This window comes from Sturnus vulgaris, chromosome 21 (genome assembly GCF_052056855.1).
Source record: "Sturnus vulgaris isolate bStuVul1 chromosome 21, bStuVul1.hap1, whole genome shotgun sequence".
In the NCBI taxonomy this organism is placed as follows: Eukaryota; Metazoa; Chordata; class Aves; order Passeriformes; family Sturnidae; genus Sturnus; species Sturnus vulgaris.
The window spans coordinates 6,331,853-6,350,312 of NC_142263.1; the positions used below are offsets into that span (position 1 = coordinate 6,331,853).

General features: G+C 42.5%; 1 protein-coding gene across 6 annotated transcripts in view; it reads right to left on the minus strand.

Annotated features, from left to right (window-relative positions):
• The window catches only part of CUX1 (cut like homeobox 1), a 266,427-nt gene that overhangs the window by 50,089 nt on the left and 197,878 nt on the right, over window positions 1–18,460 (minus strand). For 2 of the 6 annotated variants that reach the window (XM_088177067.1, XM_014876437.2), the window contains exons 16-20: window positions 18,352–18,417; window positions 16,897–16,998; window positions 13,906–14,732; window positions 12,354–12,519; window positions 11,624–11,680 (exon numbers count right to left, since the gene is read on the minus strand). The exons of 1 other annotated variant lie outside the window; for it this stretch is intronic. In XM_088177067.1, the coding sequence (XP_088033193.1) occupies window positions 11,624–11,680; window positions 12,354–12,519; window positions 13,906–14,732; window positions 16,897–16,998; window positions 18,352–18,417 (1,218 nt within the window). The remainder of the gene's footprint in view (window positions 1–11,623; window positions 11,681–12,353; window positions 12,520–13,905; window positions 14,733–16,896; window positions 16,999–18,351; window positions 18,418–18,460) is intronic. 3 more of the 6 variants (XM_088177066.1, XM_088177065.1, XM_088177068.1) reach the window with 3 other exon arrangements.

Sequence of the window (18,460 nt, forward strand, 5' to 3'; positions counted from 1 at the left end):
TGCTTTTGCTCAGACCCTGCCTCACCTCTGACTTTGCATCCACTTGTAAATCCAGAATTCAGAGATTTGAACAAGAACATCTGAATCTGGGAGCATAAACCACAAGGCCACTCTCAGTCTCTCCTCCCAGCTCACCTGTCCATCCTTAGAGACACCCTGTACTCCTGCAGCTGCTGGGAGAGAAACCTGTCCAACCCTTGCTGCTAACACAGGCTTAGCTAATAAACTGCCAAAGGGCTCATGGGGAACGAGGTAAGAACATGGCGAAGTTGAGGAAGACCATGCAAAACACAGAAGCTATTTGGGGCCTCTAAAAGGATTATGAAAAATACTATATTCTAAAGACAGCAGGCAGACAACAGCTGCCTTAAGTTTCAGAGGGAAGTGGATTGAAAAAATGGATCCACTATAATTTTCAGAGACAAATCTCTGTAGTTTATCTGATCCACTATTTAAATTTCAATACGCAGTCCTCTATCTGCAGTAATAATAACCTAAATTCCATTTAGTGTTCATTTGAGCAGTCAGGATAAAGTCATTTCTTATTATCTCCCTACTGTGTAAAAAACAGCTTGAAGGTAGGAAGTCAGCAAGCATTTTCACCAAAAAGTAATTATTGTAAGTGACATTTTTACTGCTGGCATGCCATAAGGCGAACTGTGCATTTGGAAGGACAAGTTGCTAAAACAAAATGACAGGGTACTCTGTGACATTCCGACAAGAACCCAAACATGATTTCACTGGCTCTTGCTTTGATGCACCACTTTTCCCAGTGTCCAAAGCTTGGGCTGGATGTTTGTGCCAAACTAGTCCAAGTTGTTTTCTGAGGAACCAGGGGAATGGGAACACCCCATGGGAGCATCCCAGGCTCTGCTCGTTCCCAAATCAGCACATCAGTGGGCAAGATGAAAGCAGACAAATGTGGACAGGAGATTTCTCAGCAACCTCTTAAAAGAGCATTTGCTACTTCAGGGCTGCATTTACCTCCTCGTGCAGATGAGTTAATGGACAACAACAGGCCTGGCAGGTTGCCTGAGATCAAAGTGTCTCACACTGGGACTGGATTAGTTTCTGTTTCCCCGATGATGAGGCTGCCCATTCTATCCCATTTGTAGACCAAAACCTGGTGACTGCTGCCCTGAGAATCATGGCCTGATCACACACAGCTGATCAACATCCCCAGCACATCCCTGGTATTCAGCCTCCCAGGGTGTGAATATTTCAGGGAGAGATTTCTTCCCTCCAACCTTTTATTTGATTTTACCTTTAGCTATGGCTGCCTTTGCAGGGTCTTATCAGAGAAGGGAGGGACCTTAAATCTCATCTGGCTCCATCCCCTGCCATGGGCAGGGACACCTTCCACTATCCCAGGTTGCTCCAACCTGGCCTTGGACAGTTCCAGGGATAAGAAGAAATTAGAATTCTAAAGTTAATCTTTTAAAGCACCATAATAGCAACTCTCCTCACTAACAGTGGGTGCAGCACAAGCCTGAACTACGAAATAAAGCTGAGCAGCACTTGTGGGAGAGCACTGCAACACATCCCTCTTCTGACTAATTAAAGCAAATACGCGTGAAAGCGCCTTCTCCCAGGTAATGCTTTTGGTGGATTTACTCTGAGTGAGTGAACCTTGCCTAGTCACAATTTGCAAATTAATGTGGCTCATGAAAATATGATCCTCCCTACAGTTATAAACTCCCCCAGTTCTATGTAGGGAGTGCACAGAGCTCCCTGCAGTTTGCATCCATAATGATGTCAAATACGTAGGTACGTGCAGTTAGAGCTGTGAGCAGAGTGGAGTTGCCACCACTCTGACTGTGGAGAGTTTGTTTGTTTGCTTCCATAAATGTTGTAACTTTGGGGAAAATGTTATTTTGGGTCTTGGCTCAGAGGGAAATTTTATGTGGATGGGGGGAGAGAGCAAAGGAAAAATCCCTTTAGGAAAGCGTGCAGATGTATGTGTGTCTGCACGGAAAGGGGAGGCACCAGCTTTGGTTAACTCTGCAATTACTGGAGCAATATAAAAATAAAGGTTCCCACTCTACATATGAGTACATGTTAAGGAGCACATAAAACTGAATAATCAGGGTAGATGTAAGAATTACCTGAAAAAACCTGCTTTTGAGTATTGCTGAAGGGATCACATGGTATTGCTGCAATTTAAGTTGTATTTTCAAGAATTGTTTTAGTTTGTGCCTCTATTAAAAAAATGTGTTTTCAGCTCTGGAGAGCAGAAGGAGCTGGAGAGACCAGCTGAAGTTGAGAAAAGAGCACGTAAGATGGGAGCTGGTGATAGTCTCATGAGGAGAGATTTACAGCTGGATGTTTAAAAGCACTTGGAGAAGTTGGGTAACCAATTCTCCTTTCAAAAAACCTGCAGCCACAAACGGCTCCGAGTTTTAGAAATCCCACTGTTGTGCCCAAAGCTACACCAAGACATGTTTTAAGGCTACATAAAGTGAAACCATCAGACTTCCACCGAGTTAGGAGCACTGGGGAGGACAGATTGCTCCCAAGGATGTCTGGAGTCTTGCGCAGGAAGATACAACTGGAGTCCATCAGTTCAAGTGAAATTTGTCCTGAGATCTGACTTTGGAGCAGATGCACCAAGCCCTGACACAACCACACCCCAGGAGAAAACCCTCAGAAGAGAAGAATTAAAGGACTTTTTTGCAATAGCCTGGGGGAAGATGAGGCCTCTGTAACCCTAGGCACTACTTCACAATAAAACACAGAGAAAAAAAAAGTGGAAACTTAAGAATTTTTTAGCTAGATTTAGACAGACAGTTGAAAACATCAGAGCAATGCCCAGAACAGCTCCAAATAATCCTATAATTCTATGACTCCTGAGCCAAAAGTGGGCTCTTGGCATTGAAAAGTGAATTATAATTTTTTGGTTTTACAGATCACCCGTAACCAATAGCAAAACACTTTCTAAAAATACCCCATATTTTAAATTAGGTGATTAATGGCAGAATCATGGCTGCTTTAAAAGACATTGCACTACCCTGCCAACCTTTACTTAATATTCAGATTTTTCGGTATTTCCGTAACTTAGCTAGAAATCAATATTTAGAAATAACTGCTGGAAAAATATTTTCAATAACCTTATTATTAAACCAGCTTGTGTGCAGACGCTTTATTAAGGATTTTCTGAATGCTAAAACAAATATGTCATGGAAGCAATCAATCAAGATGCCACAACCCCACAGTGTTATATTTTTAGTAAAATCAAGACAAACGCGTGCACAATACCTTCTGGAAAACAGAGTGGGAGCCTCCACGAGGAGGTTGTGCTGCAGTTTATGGTGTCTTTGGTGACTTGCTGGCCTTGTGATTTGATGTGTTAAACCAACTTGCTTGAACGTGGCACCAATTTTATGACTGTTTGCTGTCGTCCTGTGTCAGGAGCCTGAGTGTGAAGGTATTTCCACACCCTCCTCTGAGGTTTGAACCTCGTGTGTGCTCTGGAGCAGAGGCTGCAGCAGGATGCATATGTGCACTGTGCACTGCATTTAGAGAGATGTCCCCCATAAACAATGTGGACATTCCCTGGCCAGGGGCAATGTCCATGCAGGATGGATCCCAGGCTAATGACCTCCCTCCCTCCTTCCTTCCCTCCCAACACAGAAGTCCCATCTCCCACCCTGAGCACAGGGAGGAACAGAGTGACCCTGAGCAGTGCTGCACTAAAGACCCTCCTTTTTGGAGGAGTGCTGGGGAAAGTGCTGAAACAAAATGACATTTACGTTGTACGCAACAATATTATAAAAGCTATTAAGGTACATTATTTTACACATCCTCATAATCTCTCCATACTGCTTTACTTAATTTGTGATAAAATTGTTGAGAAAGGGTACTTAATGTAGGACAGTCAGTAAAAGTAATTTATCATCTTCCCGCTTCGGTGCTCACGTTATCAGCGAACTCATTTTCTGCATTCATCATGCAATCAGCCTATTATTTGCATATTAATCAGGCAGTGGACCATGAAAGAGCCGCATCCCAGCCAAATGCTGCACTATCTCAGGAGGAACACTCAGTAATTATCATACATCAGTGTTATGATGTGGTAATTGATTATAACATCTTTCTGTTGCCCCTGGGGAGTCCCACTGCTAACCCAGCTTCAGGCATTCTGTGCAGATTTTTCTCTGAAAATTAGAGAAACCATTGCTGTCCTTTTATTAATGTTTTTACCTTTACAATAGACAGCTCTCTGAGAATTTCCATAGTACTTTTGCCTTTTACTTTCTTTTTTTTTTTTTTTAATTAAACCTTCATTAGGGAAAACACCTGTCTTGGATCAAAAAAAGTAAAAAAAAAACAACAAAAAAAACAACCACCTGAATCAGACCCCCCTAGAAAACCCAGTTGGGCTGGTTCCTGTTCGTCCTCTCTCTTTCAAGGTCTGGTGGCTTTTTAGGTACTGGTGTTGCTTATATAATGTCCTTTCCCATCAAACACAACAAAATGTTGCAACTTCAATAGACAGTAATTGCAAAGTTCGCATAAAGGCAGTTAAGTTGCTTTATTTAGGTGCCAAATGAGAGGCTAATTTTGGTCCTCTGGTAAAGGACAAATGAAACATCTGCCAGTACAAACTTGCACTATTTTTAGGACCCAAGTTCCAGAGGGGTAAACCAGAGGAACAAACACTAACCACAGCTGTGGTTACACCGTGGTCAATCTCACACCTCCTTCGTGTGGGAACCCATCCCTGCAGCACCCCAGCATCCCTTGGAAAGCAGCAAGAGAAGGGGAGATGGCTCTGGAGATGAGACCAGAAGGGACCAGCTCATGCCAAAAACCAGAGAAGGATGCTTTTACAAGGGATGGAGGGACAGAACAACGGGGGAATGGCTTCCCACTGCCAGAGGATGGGATACTGGAGAGGATTTTCCCTGTGAGGGTGCTGAGGCCCTGGCACAGGGTGCCCAGAGCAGCTGTGGCTGCCCCATCCCTGGAAGTGTTCCAGGCCAGGTTGGACAGGGCTTGGAGCAACCTGGGGTAGGGGAAGGGGTCCCTGCCCATGGCTGGGGTGGGACTGAATGAGCTCTAAGGTCCCTCCCAACCCAAATCAGCCTGTGATTATGTGACAAGTTGCCATCATCAATATCTTTGACAAGTATAAATACTGAGCATGTACTATCAGGCCTTTTTTACGTTTCTTGTTGTAATTGTATTTTCTCTTTTCATTGGCTTTTTAATTGGCTATCTTTCTCTTTTCACTTTTATTTAAATTTGATCTCAAATCCACTTTGTTTTCAATGCAAGTTGCATTTCTCATCAGATTTAAAATAATCACTAGATTCATTTGCTGTTTCTCTGGAAGGTTGTTGGCAAGTTAAAAACCCTCCAACACGCATCAAATGAAGTGAGACAAATTCATAAGTTTCTCTCACACCCTAATGTAAAGGACAGGCTGGAAGACTCAGAAGACATTAATTTTCTGGTAATATTCTGTTATTTTGTCTTGGGAATGATTTGCTATCAAGCAATATGTAACTCTATAATCAGCACAGGCTGTTTATTTCCCTGTTTCAGAGATGCTGGCTGAAGAGCATTTCCATCCCCATTATTAGATGGAAATAACAACCTGGACATTTGGTGCTCACACACCTTTTTTCCCAGTATTTTGGGAGGAAAGCAGCCCATTATCTGTTCTTTGAATTGAAAGCAAGGTAATTTTCATCCAGTGGAGGAGCATTTGGTAATTTGCTGAGCACAGTTGGGCTGCTGCCCAGGGAGGGCTGAGGGTACCGTGGCCACCTCCATCCCACCAGTGGCCAAGGGGCTGGACCTGCAGCCCCCTCCTTTTCCCACCAGCAACCAAAAAAACCAACATGAGCTTCTGCCCAGCTGCCAGAGTCTTCCATCCCCAGCAGAAAATCATCTGCTCCCTTTGGAGAAGTGCCTTTCCAGGCTCTTGTGCAGCTGCCAGCCCACGGGGGACAGAACGTGGCCGTCACCGCGGCTGCTGACCCTGCCCGGAGCTGCTCGGCCTCACTCTGTGTCTGTGCTGCTCCAGGAGTTTGGGATTTGCCTCTCCAATCTCTCAGCTCCTCGTTTTCCACCCAGCCCCTCTGTGGAGTGCAGTTGGCAGCAGGGAGGGGTGTGGGTCCCTCCCCAGGGGAGGCTGTGCCTCTCCGAACGCGCACGCAGAGGGGAAGGAAAATGCTGGTAATTAATGAAATGAAGTAATAAGTAATGAAATGAACAACAGTGGAATTTACAGGGCTCCACTACCCAATGGCCATGGTTTCTCTCCCTAACTACACCCCCTTTTTAGCAATTCTCATGCCAACCACTACTCTGTGAACTACCTGAGAAGCCTGAGGCAATAATAGTCAGGAAAGTTTCTTTTTTTTCACACAGCTTAAAAAACATTTTCATTTATTAATTCTGCTCTTTGAAAATAAAGACTTTAAGGATAAGGCATTGCTGTGCCTGGCTCAGTGCTGCTGCAGAGCCACACTTGAACTCCTTGCTTGGGGATCTCACACTAAGGGGCAGTGAGCAGCAAGGACCCACATTCCCAAATTAACCACAGAGATAAAACATAGCTGCAACTTGACTGGGTAACTTCTCCAAAATGAATTCTAGGAGTCCATAACTGCACTTTGGAGCGAATTAAATTTGCCTTCAGAATCCAGCACAGGTCTCCTCTTTGCTGCATTAACATGAACACTGTAACTGAGTTACAAGGAGTATCTACCTAGAAAACAGCGCTCACTCCCTGATTTTGTATTTTACTTTATCCCTTCTGTAACAGCAAAGCTGTGACCACAGTGAGGATGGAGTTGTCTTCTGCAAATTTAATCACTGGGTGGTTCCATGGACAGAGAAGAATACATCCAGGACAGGAATTTCCCCACAAATACTGACTGTTTGCAAAGCATCACTGACAGAAAAGGAGCAGGGCTGTGGGCAGCAATGCCCAGCTGATGGCCAGGAATCAGAGCCAATGTCCTGCTCAGAATCAACACGAGGCACTGACTTCATGCTGCATTCCCAGGCCCCAGTGAGGTGCCTTGACAGCGATTCTCCTGGTTTTATTGATACCAGCAAGGCTGCCAGGGAGGTTTTCATGGTCCAAATGTTAGGGAAATGGCACAGAAGATGATCACACACGTTACAGACAGACTACAACAGCTGCCCTTTTGAGGTGCCAGCTCACACCCTATGGTTTGAAATCAAGACAGCCACGGACAACTGCTCCTGAGCCCAATCCCAAACCACACAGAAAGAATGTGGAAACTCACCAGGATGTGCCAGGGTGCTCCAGGGATAAGCATGAAGGTAACTCTTTGGCTGACATAGTTGTTCAGCTCTGAACTTTAAAACCACATTTGCACCTAGCACAAAAGGCCACAACTTTCCCAAGTCCAAGACTCAATAACTGGTGTCCAACTGGTCATCAAACACAAAACACCTCTGCAAGGAATTCCTGCAGTCTGCTGTCTGAGCCATGTGATCTCCCTTCTCTTCCATTTCACAGACTACATTAACCACAAACATTCCATGTCATACATTTTTATTAACCTGGAATGCCAGCAAATGACTGCAAAACCATCTCTCTCTTGGTTTTTTTAATTGAACAACAAAAACCAGTTCCAATTTGGGAAAGTCTGTCAGCCTCACTGTACCAATCACTTTGGTGATGTCACAGTGTAAGGATTCAGCTCTCCCTGTGCTAATCCCAACTGTGCTCTGGAGCACCATTGGAGAGCTCTGCCCACCCAAACAAACCAGAACAATGTAAGGAAAGATGATAAAACACAGGGAAATGGGGGCAAGAGCTTCTCCACCACAAGGCTACTACATACATCAGGATGGTATTCCTGAATTTGGGCTGCCAGCCTGAAACACACTCTCTCTCCACTTTTTTTCTTCCAGAGTAGCCAGCGTGACAGAATTCTCCTGGTATCAGGGAAATGGGAATATCCACCCAGCACACAGTTAACTTCCTGCCCACTCAGCAGCTCCTGCATTGGCAAATGTTACAGGAATCTGTATTACATAAATAAAAATACAGGGGACACCTGGCTTTGCCATCACACCCCGATCTCACTGTTAATATAATGACACTGAGCATCCTGAGATTTTTCTGATTCGTGTTCCCAAGGGATGACAAGAAGTAATCTCCCCGTTGTTACAAACACTTTATTTTTAAAAGAAAGCTTTCATGCATATTTTAGTTGATCTAAATACAGTAGATCTCGCGTTTTTAAATCACCAGATAATACGCAATTATCTCAAGCTAGATTCTGATTTTGAAACAAGCTCTAATTAGCTCCCCACTTTATGCTGCTATAATCCTTTCTTCAACTCCCATGAGTGTTACTATTGCTAAGCAGCATGAGGTTAGGAATGATGGATGATACCCAGAAAGGAAGACAAACAAAAGGGAAATTCAAAATCCCCTGAGATCACCCGCAGCTGTATCGGCAAATGAAGATTTCCACATTAGGTCATAAGACGACCCTTACAGAAACACACACCAAAAAGGCACGTCTTCTTCCCACTGAGTATTTGCAAGCCTTTAATGTAGTATATAGAGAGTGTATGTCCTTCACAGAGGGTAAAGAAAGAAGTGAATGTAAAAATTCAGCTTTCCTGCGAGCAGCCATGGAATGAACAGCACCGAAAAGGAAACTCTGTCTCGATCTCCTACAGATACGCGGCACAAACCCCCAAAATAAAACCAACTAATAAAAGCTGTGCACAGTACGAGTATTTAGAAAAATATCTGAGCCTTCTCCTGGCACATGGCAACTGTTCAAACCCACCCTGGCTCCCATCAGCAGTAATGCAACTAAATAAGGGCCAAATTCATCATGAAAAAATGCTGATGCAGTTGGGTGACACTAATTCAACTTTTTTTTCCATGTGATTTGGTCCATGCTTTTGACACATAAATCATTAAAAAGGCAGATTTACCCAAGGGCATTAGAGCATTTAGGTGGAAAGAAATACACAGAAAAATGTTAGAAAAGGCATAGCAATACTATTTTTGACCACCTAGGGTACAGACACCATTTTCATCTAAAACATGTTCCCTGAAACTTGCACAAAATCACAAAGCCTTGAGGAAAGCTCACAGGCAGAAAATACAGGTATATACCTTGCTGTCATTTTGGCACAGGCTGTTTTTATAAAATTCATGAATACAGATTCCAAAGAAGAAAACCAAGCCTGGCTTCTCTTTGCTATCACAACATATATATATATATAAAAATAAATATGAAATATATATATGTTTATCCATTCATTATATGAAACACTGATAGGCCCATCTGTCTACACATGAAAATGGAAAATTACTGGACAAAAGGTGAGATTTTCATGAATGAGGTGTTAATCAAAACCTTATGATCTAGAAGTGTAACTAACTGGGTCAGAAATCCAGAAAATCTTGCTAGTTTAATAGAATAGAGCCAAAGAGTAATGAAAATATTTCCAGTTAATAAAAGTTTGAGTCGTTACTATGCATGTTGACACTCTGTACACTGAAGACCTTCTTGGCAAAGCACTCAGGAGCCACTGAGTGTATTAGTTTAATTTCACTTCTTTCCCTTCATGCATTCAACAAGTTCCAAGCCAATTATATTACATGAAAAAGGCTCCAGACCTTTCCTCGTTTCAAAATTGTTCTGATTAATTTCTGTTTTAAAATTACAAGTATGCAACCTTCTCTGCCTTGATTTTCCTGGGAAATGTCTCAGAAGACCAGAAAATTGGAGCTGTCTCTCTTTTTTTTTTTTTTTCTCTCCTTGCCCTGGAGTGATGGATCTTTCACAAATGCATAATTATTATTACCTTTTCCAAACTGTTTGCTGCATTTTTAATTACAGAACAGCTGCTAATAAAAGGAAATTACCAAACTGCCCTTCCTCATTCAAATAACTTGGTTTTTGCTCTTTTGTTCTGCCTGGTGTCACAACCTTCTTTATTCCTTCACACAGAGAAAGGCACCAAGAAAAGAACATTTTGTACAACAATTCTATTTTTAATCCTCTGAGAGGAGGTAGAAAAGGGCACGAGCCCATTTTCTCATTTGTAAGTCGGCTTTAAGGAATGAAGGAGGACAATCATCAATAACATGATTTTATTAGCTGATAGGAACGTGTCACCTCACAAAATATTAGCTCAAGGGCAGGAACTGACAAACGACACTGGGAGTGTGGGAGGGAACAAAATATCCCAGCAGCAAAACTGAACTTCCTGAAGGAAATCACTTTCAGCTCCCAGCAATCCCCCTGGGAATCCAGAAGGTGGTTGGATTTTAATCCTATGGGCTTGTCTTTCCATCTTTTATAATTAGAGCTAGTCATAAATATGAAGATTAGCAATAACAATGCAGCATTTCCCAGCTCCTCTGATTTCAAATTCCCCCTAAAATGGCTACAATTAATTACTCATATTTTCCACGCCGTCTCAGGCGTTTGTGACTGTGACACTCTTGCACAGCATTGATGCCACAAAAAAAAAAGTACTCAATGGCATGTTTTTAATGAACCATCACAGGAAATTTCCATGTTCCCTAAATGCTTGGCTATAAGTAACAATAGCCCTATGATTGCAAATAATTTTCTCCCATTTTGGTTTTGTTTTCATGGCTTGTTTTTTACTGGGGGCATTTTTTTTTATGCTTTTATGTATTTATTTTCAACTGCTCTCCTTAAGAAAAACGTGGACTGAATATCATAACGAATTTTCTCCTAGTAAAATCTTTTAGAATGCAAAACAGTTTCCCCAGTAGAGAGAAAAAAGCACTTTGGTTGGGATATTTAGAGTAAAGCCAGCGAGTTGCAGAAAAAAAGGAGTATTTCAGAATAGCAGAAAGGTGCAAGAAGAGCACAACACATCCCTGTCTGTGCCCTGAAATGCAGCAATTCTCCAGCACAGGGTGCTGGCTGTAAGCACAGAGCAGGGCATGGGTATTTTTCTGGAGTGTTTTACGTCAGTGAAGCATTTCACTGCTAAGAGGCTGTGTGGGTAGAGTTTGGTATCTAACAGCAGGAACACAGCTGTTCTCTCCCTCCTATCCTGTGACCATCTCTAAAGCCTTCAGCCACTCACTTCCCTGACACTCAGCTTTGCTGCATCTGCTTTTTTATTTGTATTTTTTGCAAATGGAAAGGAGAAAAAAAAAAAGGTCAGCTGGGAATATTTAACAAAGCTTGAGAAAGACATAACGTGGTTCCCCACCTTCGGATTAACAAAGCAGATTTTGTGCAAAGGAGAGTGGAAAAAAACCTACCAGTGAGTGAGGCAGCTGGAGTATGTGGATCACATTACAAACCAAGGGCTTGTTTTACAGCCATTGTCACATGTCACATTGATAAGCTGAACTATGGCAAAAAAAACCCCTTACAGAGCCAATGATCTCTAAGATCAGACAGAGTCTCTTTACCTAATATATGCAGCTAAATATGTGTGCTCCCTACATCTGCCATAGCAACAAGGAGAGAAGGAGGAATTAACTGCATTAATAAAAAAAAACTGAAGGGACTCCTGTATGATACAACAAAACGTGAGAAACCTCTCAGCATCAAAGCAAATGCAACAAAAGCACAGAGAATTATTTCAGAGCAAATCATTGAAACCAGCTGATTACCTGAGCTTGCACATCCCTGCTGTAGGGAATCCTGTAATGATGTCACAGAGTGAAGGACTAGATAAGAGAGGAGAGGAAAATCAGGGAACAATAAAAGGAGATGCCAAACCACAAACTAAACAGTAAGCAGGCTCAACAAATAGCAAAGTGCTGATCTCGGCAAGGGCTCGCTGCTCAGTTAACTCATGGCACAGAAAGGTACGACCCAGGCCAGCCTCCAGCCTGGCTTTTCTGTGTCAATAGGTATTAGGGGAAGAGACAGCCACAATAAAAGTGTCACTGCAACCCAGAATTCCCCCTTTAAAGCTTAGTTTTCCAGCTCACCTCCTGAGACAGCAATCGATATTTCTCCCTGGAACAATCCAAATCCCCTGTGCAACCCTAGGAAACAGCGCGCAACATTTTCCAGCTCTTTGGCCAAAATTTTTGGGATTGTGTGTCATATTCATGCCTAGATAATATCACCCTAATGAGGAACTTGATAACTGCTGCTTATCAATTACACATAAACGTTGGTAAACATTCCCAGCACGTTCCCTTAGGGACAGGCTGGGCTGCCAGGGTGGATGGTGCCACTTCCAGAACGCCTGGACCAGCACTGGTGCAAGGCTGGCTTACTGCAAATTTAAAAAAAAAAAAAATAAAAAAAATACAGAAAATAGAAAAAAAAATGGAAAAAAAAATCTCCTCCTCCTCCTCGACTCAAACAACATAGTGGAATTTTAATTACCTTGTCCTTGTTGCTGCCCTTGTGCAGGCAGGACACACTGTCCCAGCTCACCATTCAACCAGAGCTGCATACGAATAAATGGTTCTCGGCCTTTTTGGGTCAATTTGCTCCATGGCTTTGGCCTGGAGAGCATGTCACTGACACTTCCTTGGGACAGCCCCAATACCTGAAGTGAAGCAACCAAGAATGGCACGTTAACACACTGGCAGTGGAAATGGGGGGAATTTAAATCATTTTGGTTTCCTTTACTGCATCGCTCAAATTGTTTGTATATGGACAATTATAAAAACTGCTTTCTGTGGATACCCTGATGGAAATGCTTTTCTTCCTGCCGTGTTGCCTTCTGAAGGAAGGTGGGTTTTTCCTGCAGGATCTGGGTGGCAGCAGCCTGGTGAGGGATTTGCATGCTTTTCATATTTTGTGTCAAACAGTTTCATCAGTTTTAACAGGAAAAACACCGAGTCCAGGCACACACAGGCAGATGAAACAGGCAATGACTGGCATGTATTTTGTTCTCAAACAAAAATAATTGGGACTTTTGAGACTAGGCCTATATTTGGCTGATTTTTGGGGGGTGAATTATAACGATGTGTGTTTTTACCTGTAGCGGCGGCTGCTCCACATAAGTAAATATTTAAGAATACAGCCAACCGCAGTGGTAGGGGGGAGAATTTCAGACAGGCAGAATGCAATTACTTGCCTGGAATTCAGCACAAGTACAAGAGTTAAAAATCATACTTAATGAAAGCTGCCATGGGATCTTTAATGACCCCAAGAGGTCAGACTTTTCATTTTACATCTTCGTGAGAAGGTAACAGTGCAATGCCAGCTCCTATTACGCTTTTATATTGATTCAGTTCTTTATAGGAAGAAGAAACAACAAATGTCCAACACTTTTTACAGCCTGGGAGGGGTTTTCTGGTGGTTAGGGACCCTCAAAATCCCACGTGCTCAGTGCTTAGGGCTCATAAAGTGAGAACTTCAGGGAGCTTTATCTGTAATCAAACATTGATCTAAAACATCTCAGAGCACACTGAGGTACTGAGCACCAGGTATCAGAAATGACTTGGAATTCTTGACTTCAGACTAAGGAGAATTAGGGGATTTTCCATGTGTTTGTTTTAATGCCCTTGTGCACATTTCCAAATAATAACGAAAAAGGAAAAATGCTCTCGTGTCCATAATCTTTGCTTATAACAAAGTTAAGACTCTCCAGTCATGACAATGGTATTCCTCAAATATTCCACGAATTCATTACATTAAGCATAAAATATTGAGTCTCAGCAACGTTTGCTTCAGCTTTCAAGTTTCCTAAACTCGGGGCCCCATTCCTAATTCCAAGTGGCTGAAGCCAATCCCTGTATAAAAACCCTTGCAATTCCTACCACACGGGGAATACTTTGGGGAGCTTAGTTTTGAAATACTTCACACACGGAGCAAAACCATTTTTCCATGGGACACCCGTGGCACATTCCCCTGTGGCTCTGCACCCGTGTAAGGGGCAGAGGGCACAATCACAACACTCTGAAACAAGAGAGAACCACTTCTTTACCTTTTCCCCAAAGATCCTTTGGCAGATGCCATTCTTTGCTAGCTTTTCCTTGACCTGCCGCGTTAGCTCTATGGTATCCACCTCCTGGTACATATAAATCTCATACTGCTCGGGTGTCAGTGGAGGAACCGAAGGTTTGGATGGCTTGGACAAGGACACGATAGGGGATGAAGGGAGGGGGCTATTTTGTGGTGTCTCACTGCGACTCGCCCCAGTCATGCTCAATTCAGAGCTCTGTGAGTACGGAGATTCCGCGTTTGGCCACTCTTTCCAATACTCGGAAGAAGACGGTCCTTGGAGCTGGCTACGATCTGGCCTAGTCTGATTGCTGACCTTTTCTTTTCCACCACTGGCTTCCTCAACTTTTATATCTTCAGGAAGAGCTGCATTTCTTCTCTCATGCTGCACAGTATTCCACCAATGGTCCTTCCAAACACCACCACGTCCCAACTCATTTTTAACATGCCTCAACATACCCTGGGCAGAATCACTCATTCCATGAAGCTCTAGAACAGGTGCCTCCTGAGGCTCCTTTTTGAGCCCAGAGAGGTTCTGCAATGCAGAGATACTGGAATCAGTGACAGATGAATGTTTCTTCAGGGATACGGCCAAAGGAGAATAGCTGGAAACCGAAGACATTGCAGGTGTAGACACTAGTTTAGGGGACAGGATAGAAATGTCAGCTTGAGATAGAGGTGGTGTTTTTAAGGCAGGTTCAAGGGCAGCCTGCTGTGCCTCCATTTCTCGTCGGGCTTGTTGCAGAATGGATCGAATTGCATCATCAGAATTGCCACTGCTAGAGGCAGAAGGCGGCTGAGCCGGCTCAGCTATGAAAAACAACCAAAAGACTAAATGCAACAGAGGAAAATGCTTTATATTCAACACGTGCTACTGTAAACATTTCCCTGACAGGGAAAAGAAAAAAAAAAAAATCTGAAATACATTTCTGGATGGGAGGGAGGAGTTTTCACTAAGCAAAGATTTGCACTTTTCAAAATAAGGTAAGATTTCCAAAGTTCTTCACTGGAAAATTTTGAGAGTTGCCAAAGTGCTGGATGTTTGCACGCACAGACTCAGCTGCACAAGTCTGGGATCACTTGCCCTTCCATCATTGTAAAAATTTTCAAATAAATGCCTTTGAAAATCAAGCCTTCACCTCTTCCTCCCCCACCCCCATGTGGTCAATAACATTTTATAGCTGCATTTACAAAGTTATTTAACCTTTCACTTCACTCTTTTCTCCACAAATGAATTTAACACGCACTCAGAACTGAACACAGCTGCATTCACCTGGACAGACTATAACAGCATAAATAAGGTGAGACCTTTTAACTTCAAAAACACAACACACAAATTACCACAAAGGCAGAACTTTAGATAGAGATGATCATCGTTATTTCACTTGACAAACTAAATATGCTCCTGCTTCCTGTTTGCTTGTTCCATGGTCCCAACCACTGAAATAAACAGCTCTACCACAGCCAGGCTGACACCTGGCCATCACCCCCTCCCTTATCTGAACCTCTAGGATGGAGTCATGGCTGCTTTCAGCAGAGATAACCCCCAAATGCAACATTCCAGTGGGGAACCAGGATTTGGGTGGCTGTACTGCAGCAGCCAGGGATGAGCAGGGACTGGAACAAGGGTGGGGAATTCTCCCTGCAGAGCCAGGAGGTTTTGCAGTGGCATCTGCTTCTATTTCAGTCTCCACTGAGGTCCCCAGTACTTGGAAACCAGAGAACAGAGAAAGTGAAGCACCAGGTGGGAGCAGGGAACCCCACACTCCAAGGAGTGGCCTCAAAATGAAATAAGATTTACAACACGCTGTGTATCACTCCAATAATACTAAAGCTAATCTGAATGCATTTCTGAATTTGCCTCCCTACATTCCTGTCTGTCACACACTGTAAAATACATGAAAAGCCAAGAAATAGGAAAAAAAGACAGTGAGACTCTCTCTGCTGTTTTATCTGCTGGTTTCACAGGGAGTTTTGAGGCCAAATTAATATTTGAAAGGAAGTCTGAGACTCTCAGATGAAACATGCTACTGAATAACATTCTTGCAGTTTCCTGCAGAAAGCCCATATTTTTCTCTATCTAATAATTTCCTATATAAAGTCATATTATTCAGATCATATATTAACTAGTGTTTTATACTCTGCCATGAGATTAACTTAGTTTTCATTTGAAAGACAACTATCCCAAACTGCAAATCAGTATTCACTTTAAAAAATGAAACAGAAGTATTGCACAGTAATTTCTACTTCATCCCAATAGCAGTACTGGGAACTCTTAAAGCTGAGAGGGCTATGGACTAGACAGAAATATTAATTACATGACAGCATACAATGAGAAATTAGACTTATCTCAGGCTAAGAGGGATTTTTTGGGAAAGGGAATGTGTTTTGGATTTGCCAGTTCGTTCACTGAATACATTCTGTAACCAAAAATAAAGTCATGTAAGAGTCAGGACTGAGTGTGCCTATATGAGTACAGGATGTACCATGGTGCTGGGACTGGTAATTGCTGCCTGGAGTGTGACCTTCACCCCAACAAATCCATCCAGCCCCTCTCCCGTGCAGTTGTGTCCCTGGAGCCCGAGTGAGACAGAAGGGAGGAGAAAGCAGGAGCCATTCCCTTTCCAAAGAGCAAACTGGGAGAAGAAAGGATTCTGTAGGTTCCCCTGAATGACTCCTGCAGGTCTGGAGGGCAGCCAGGAGCTCAGAGCTCTGCACAGGGATAAAGGTGTTCAGAAATCCCACAGGGAGCAGGGCAGAGCAGAGACCCCAACCATGCCAGGACACGTGTGACCTTAACGTGGCATGTCTCAGAAAGAGAAACAGCTCCACTAAGTAACAATAAAAATCTCCAAAAACTCTTCAAACCTACACCGAAGATTTTAAGAATATAATTAACTGACCAGAAAGCTCATGGCAATTGTTTTAATTAAATTCTGCAGTAAAAGCAGGCAGAGACAAAATGAGCCCGTACCTGTTTTCTGTACTTGCAGCTCCCTTTTGGCTTGTTCAAGAATGGATTTGATGGCTTCATCAGAGCCTGACTCTGTGGTTCGGATTCGTGTGGTTATGTTACCTGCAGAGGAAAACACAACTAATGACACCAGGAAAACTCTTCTTCGGCTGTTTTTGTAAAACAAAGACACACTGTATATGATACATGGCCAGCACAAGCTGAGGACAACTTGCACAGGACCTTTACCAACACTTACACCACACAGAAAATGTACTTAACATAATAAAAACAAAATATTCTCGTTGTACCTGTCTCTAGCTGCCCTGGAATAGTAAGAACATGGGAGGAAGAACTAGGAGGTCATATATTCCTTTTCTATGGTAACATATATAGATCTATTCTTTTTCCTTTTCTTTTTTTTTTTTTTTTTTTTTTTTTGGAGGGGGAGAGGAAACAGAAGGGAAAAGAACCAGAGGGGAAAGGAAGAAAGCTAAAAACGTAAGCCCAGGAATTAACTTAAAAATGGCATCAGCTGCCAGGCAAAGCAGGGTGAGTATACATTCAGCCCGAAACAGAATTAAAAAGTAACTAGATAAAAATAATTTTTAACTTTCTAGAGGTTAATGCATTAAGAGAAAGTAATTTAAACGCAGATACCATTCGAAGCACTCTCCAGCTAAGAGCTATTACTTGGTTGTTTGGTTTTGCTTTGGGTTTTTTTTGTTTTTTAACCTCTAAGGGGAAGAAAAGGAGGGAAAACCATAAGTGCTACTGCACTTAACTGCATTTTCCATTATGAGATTATTGTTTGTAAGCAAGTGAGGTAATTTGTGACTGGAGACAAAATAACTACAGACTTTTGGTGTACCTGCTTTTGTTTTTTCTTCTTTCTGGTCTTACTTAAAGAAAAATTCTGCAACTAATCTGTAACAAAAATGTGCAGACTTCCTGTTCAGTGATAATTTATGGACCTGATGTTCACTTATCTTGTTGTCTTTTTCATATATAATTCTGAACTAAGCAACACACTCATTTAGCAGTGTATTAAAGTGGAATTTGTCAGCATAAGCCCCATGAGAAGAAAGAAATAAATCTAGAGCAGAAGCAGTATGCAATTGATGTTTTAACTGTGCAACTTTCTCCCTCCAAAACCATAAAAATAGCAAAGAGAGCATTTCAATAGATCCAATGACTTCATAAAGCCACTTCTATCACTTCTCTCTCTTTATCTGAGCACGCAGGGAGGGTGGGAGTGCAAGAACTATCCAGACAGGGTTACGTTAGTACAGCAGCAGCAGAATTAGAAAAAGCAAAGTGTTCATCTAACCCATGGTTTGTTTTATACTTACTGTCTGTTTTTCTATCAGATTCCAGGCCAGAATCAAACTGCACAATTTTAAGGAAACACACAGCTAAAGCACACTCCACTTCCTAGGGATTGACTGCAAAGAAAAACACCTGCCTGTGACGTACCTTCAGACCCATTTCTTCGTTTCGGTACTTCCTGAAATAGTCTGTTCAGGTTCTGGCCTGGATTCTCTGTTGAAAAACAAGTTTGGTAAGAACAAAACAATCAGGGGAT